The following is a 3945-nucleotide window of genomic DNA, read 5'->3' on the forward strand; positions in this document are numbered from 1 at the left end:
TATATATATATATATATATATATATTATTTGTGTGTGTGTGTGTGTGTGTGTGTCTGGGTGTGTTAAAGTATAATTGCTGGCCTCGAAAATGAAGAGCTACCTACAAAACATTATAATATGACTTTTACAGATTCCAAATTATTTTCCTCTAGGAAAAGAGCATCTACACTCCAGGCTGGACATAGAGATGGATTTCAGTCAAAGTGGGATCAATGAAAGCAAACAGTTCTGTTATGAATCAGTGAGTGGTTCATGTCCTAAACCAAGCATTTCTATCATTATGCGTGTTCCAAAGTACATATTCCTGGTGACAGCAATAGCATTAACTGTTTGTGGAAACCTGTTTGTCATAATCTCCATAGCACATTTCAAGCAGCTTCACACACCCACAAATTATCTCACCCTCTCTCTGGCAGTAGTTGACTTCCTCCTGGGAGGATTTATTATGCCCCCAAGCATGATCCGATCAGTTGAAAGTTGCTGGTATTTTGGAGACTTTTTTTGTAAAGTTCATACCAGTACTGATGTAATGCTTTCCACGGCTTCCATTTTGCATCTGTCCTTCATTTCAATTGACCGCTACTATGCTGTGTGTTACCCTTTGAGGTACAAAACTACAATTACTGTATTTGTCACACTTAACATGATTTTCATTAGCTGGACTGTGTCAGCCATTGTTGGATTTGGAATGATATTTCTAGGATTAAATATACAAGGCATAGAGGATTTCTATTACAAGAACTTTGACTGTGTAGGTGGTTGTATTCTGATACAAAGTGAAGCATCAAGTATGGTTTCCTCTTTCCTCTCCTTTTACATTCCAGGACTTATAATGATAGGCATTTATCTGAAAATATTCCTTGTGGCAAGACGACAGGCCCGGTCAATTAGAGGTACAGAACAACAAATGCAAAGCACTGAAGAAAAGAAAAATACAACAGCAAATAAGAGAGAGAGGAAAGCTGCGAAGACATTAGGAACAGTGATGGGGGTCTTTCTCATATCTTGGTTACCATTTTTCTTGTTGAACATAATGGATCCATTTTTTAATTACTCATCTCCACCCCTTTTAGTGGATGCACTGGTCTGGTTTGGTTATTTGAACTCAACATTTAACCCCTTTGTCTATGCTTTCTTTTATACCTGGTTCAGAAAAGCGCTCAGAATTATTGCGCTTGGCAAAATCTTTCAAAATGATTCTTCAAGAACAAAACTTTTTGAAGAGTAATATTAATTCATGTTCATCTTTACATAGATAACAGTACTAAATGTTAAATAATTGTGCACATAATCAGTTACACCTTGAGATTTTTTAAATTGCTGTGATATAGAATTATATTATAGTAATGTTTCCAAATAAAGTATTTGGAATTTGAATATTTTAATTTAAGAGTAAAATAAATATTATTTTAATAAAACATATTACTTCTCTGTGGAATTTATTCATGTAAATGTGTATAGGTTTAATCTAGCATTGCTGTATGCAGAAAGTGTGTGTAGTTTAGACAGTATCACACTTACTTGTATTCTGACGAATCTGCTCATTTGAGTTTTATAAGACTTTTTTATTGACTGCTGCATGATAAGCTAGTGAGTTGTGTATTGTTTGTTTGATATTGAAGCCACTCTGAGTGTGCATGCCTTTTATTCTACTATATGGAATAAAAACACTGCAGTTTTACTTTAAAGGTATCATCGGCCCTTCTTTTCAAAAGAACCACACAGGGTAAACTTAATCTAAAGTTTACACAATTGGTGGCAGAAAGTTTTTAAACATTTTATTATTATTATTATTATTATTATTATTTATTATTATTATTATTATTATTATTATTATTATTATTATTATTTTAAGTGCCTGTTTGCTGCAAAGTTGAAATTGACCCTTCTCCATACAGAAAAATAAACAACGTGCGGACTGAAGTGGCTTAATTCTTCAATACCAAACCAATGCACACTACACTACACATCATGTCACAACCAATCAAAAAGTAATTATAAAACTCAATCAGTACAGTTAAGTGCAATACTGAACAAACTAAATGCCAATTCTACATACAGCAATACTGTATTAAACCATATGAATTTACATTACTAAATTACACATGTAAGTAATATATTTTATACAAATAATATTATTTGTTCTCTTAAATTAAAATAAACAAATTAGTAATTCAAGAAAATAAATCTGTTTCACTACCAAAGGATTGACATCAATAATGAAAGTACAGTAATCCCTGTATTACTAGTCACCCAGACTAAACAATCATGATGTACACTTAGCCAGTAACCCTGAAGCATTTTCCAAGTCAAATCTAAACTGAGTCCTATTACTTTTTTTCAGATAACGTCCTTAGCTTGGAACACTTTAACACAATTTGCTGTTGTCAACTAATTACATATCTGTGCTATGTATTTGTTTTGTGAATGGATATTGTGTTGTTTCATATGTAATTAAATGTGTTATGCAATTTATGAATGAGCCTGGCTGCTTCCTGTGATTTCTCCCTGGGCACCTTTGTAAATTGGATGCTCAATAGTTTTTTTTTTCTTCTGGTTCTATCTATCCATCTATCTATCTGTCATAGTCACAGATATACCCATGGTTATAGTCCATGAAATGAACCACTAGATTTGATATAATCCTAGTGTAGTAAATGGTCATTAGAGTTGTATACAGTAATTAGTTGTATACAAACAATATGCTATTGGTACAGTTTATCAATGTGTATTTCAAAGATGCACAGGGATAGTGCAATTACTTTACGGTTTTTATTTGGCACCATCAAACACACACCAAGTTAAACCCAGAATGCAAGAGAGAATTGCTGCAAGGTGATGGCAGAGGCCTCATGAAACACAAGTAAAATCTGCAGGTATAAAAAGCGTAAAGGGGTGGAGAGAAAAATATCAATTCAAAGGGGCGATGTGCAGGTAGGGTTATGCCTGTGCTTCTCTCAGCCAAGCTTGATTTTAAAATGTAAGACACGAAAGCAATGCCAAGTTTACTGTTCATGTTATATTTATTTTTTAAACTATAAAATAAATATACCAATGTATGATAAGTAGGTTTTATTTATTATGTTTTGTCGGGGGTTGGGATGAACAGCTTAGCTAAACCCAGAGAAATTCACCTGTCTGACTGTTTTTTTTGTTTGTTTTAACAGAAACTTCTAAGAATTGGTTTCTAATGTATGCTGTAGTGTCATGCGAGAAATTCTATTCTTCAACTTATTTATACTTGTTATTATCAATTCATCAATTTTTTTCACAACCACCACTAAGTGTCCTAACATTATCATTTAATTTACTCATAATGCAATACAAATGAAATGGAAAATACATTCATGCTGAATGACTAACATGTAGAGTGCAGAACTTAAACATAGTGAAAAAGGCTGATGAATCTGCATCACTGTTCCAATGAACTATTTTTATTGTAAAAGTAAATATGTACAAAGAATACCACACAAATAAATCTCTGAGAAAATCTTTCGTAAAAGTAGTAGTAATTAGTAATGTTTTGTTTGCCTATCAACATCGTTCAATTCAACTACCCATTTAGTAGTGTCTTGATTGCTGGGCTGTTGCTCACATCACTTTCCTGTAAATAAATAAGCCAGTGCACTGGCATATACAGTGTTCACATAATCAAGCAATAGTCACTCAGTACCTAAGGGCTAAACATATATGTATAAAGTCGGAAGTTTATCCGATTATAGCCAAATGCAATCTGGATCTTCTACAGGAGTGTGTGATGAAGATGTGTGCAACAGCAAGGCAGTTATCATGTTAGCACACAAAAGTTCCCTTTCAATGGAATGACAACCATTACCGAATGGGAAGAGCCCTCTCTGACCGCCAATCATTGAGCATATTTAAAAAAGCTACCCTATCAGGGCCCTGCTGTGAGGGGAAAGTCCCTCCCACCTCCCGCTGAAGAG

General features: G+C 33.8%; 1 protein-coding gene across 1 annotated transcript; it reads left to right on the forward strand.

Moving 5' to 3' along the window:
* The first annotated feature begins 248 nt into the window (after nt 1–248).
* On the forward strand, nt 249–2044 carry LOC121316511 (trace amine-associated receptor 1-like). The gene has a single exon (XM_041251544.1). The coding sequence runs from the start codon at nt 282–284 to the stop codon at nt 1227–1229; it is 948 nt and encodes a 315-aa protein (XP_041107478.1). The 5' UTR covers nt 249–281; the 3' UTR covers nt 1230–2044.
* The last annotated feature ends 1901 nt before the right edge of the window (nt 2045–3945 follow it).

This window comes from Polyodon spathula, chromosome 6 (genome assembly GCF_017654505.1).
Source record: "Polyodon spathula isolate WHYD16114869_AA chromosome 6, ASM1765450v1, whole genome shotgun sequence".
In the NCBI taxonomy this organism is placed as follows: Eukaryota; Metazoa; Chordata; class Actinopteri; order Acipenseriformes; family Polyodontidae; genus Polyodon; species Polyodon spathula.

Coding starts and splice junctions, on each gene's coding strand:
- LOC121316511 (XM_041251544.1), top strand. CDS start 282: ATGCGTGTTCCAAAGTACATATTCCTGGTGACAGCAATAGCATTAACT.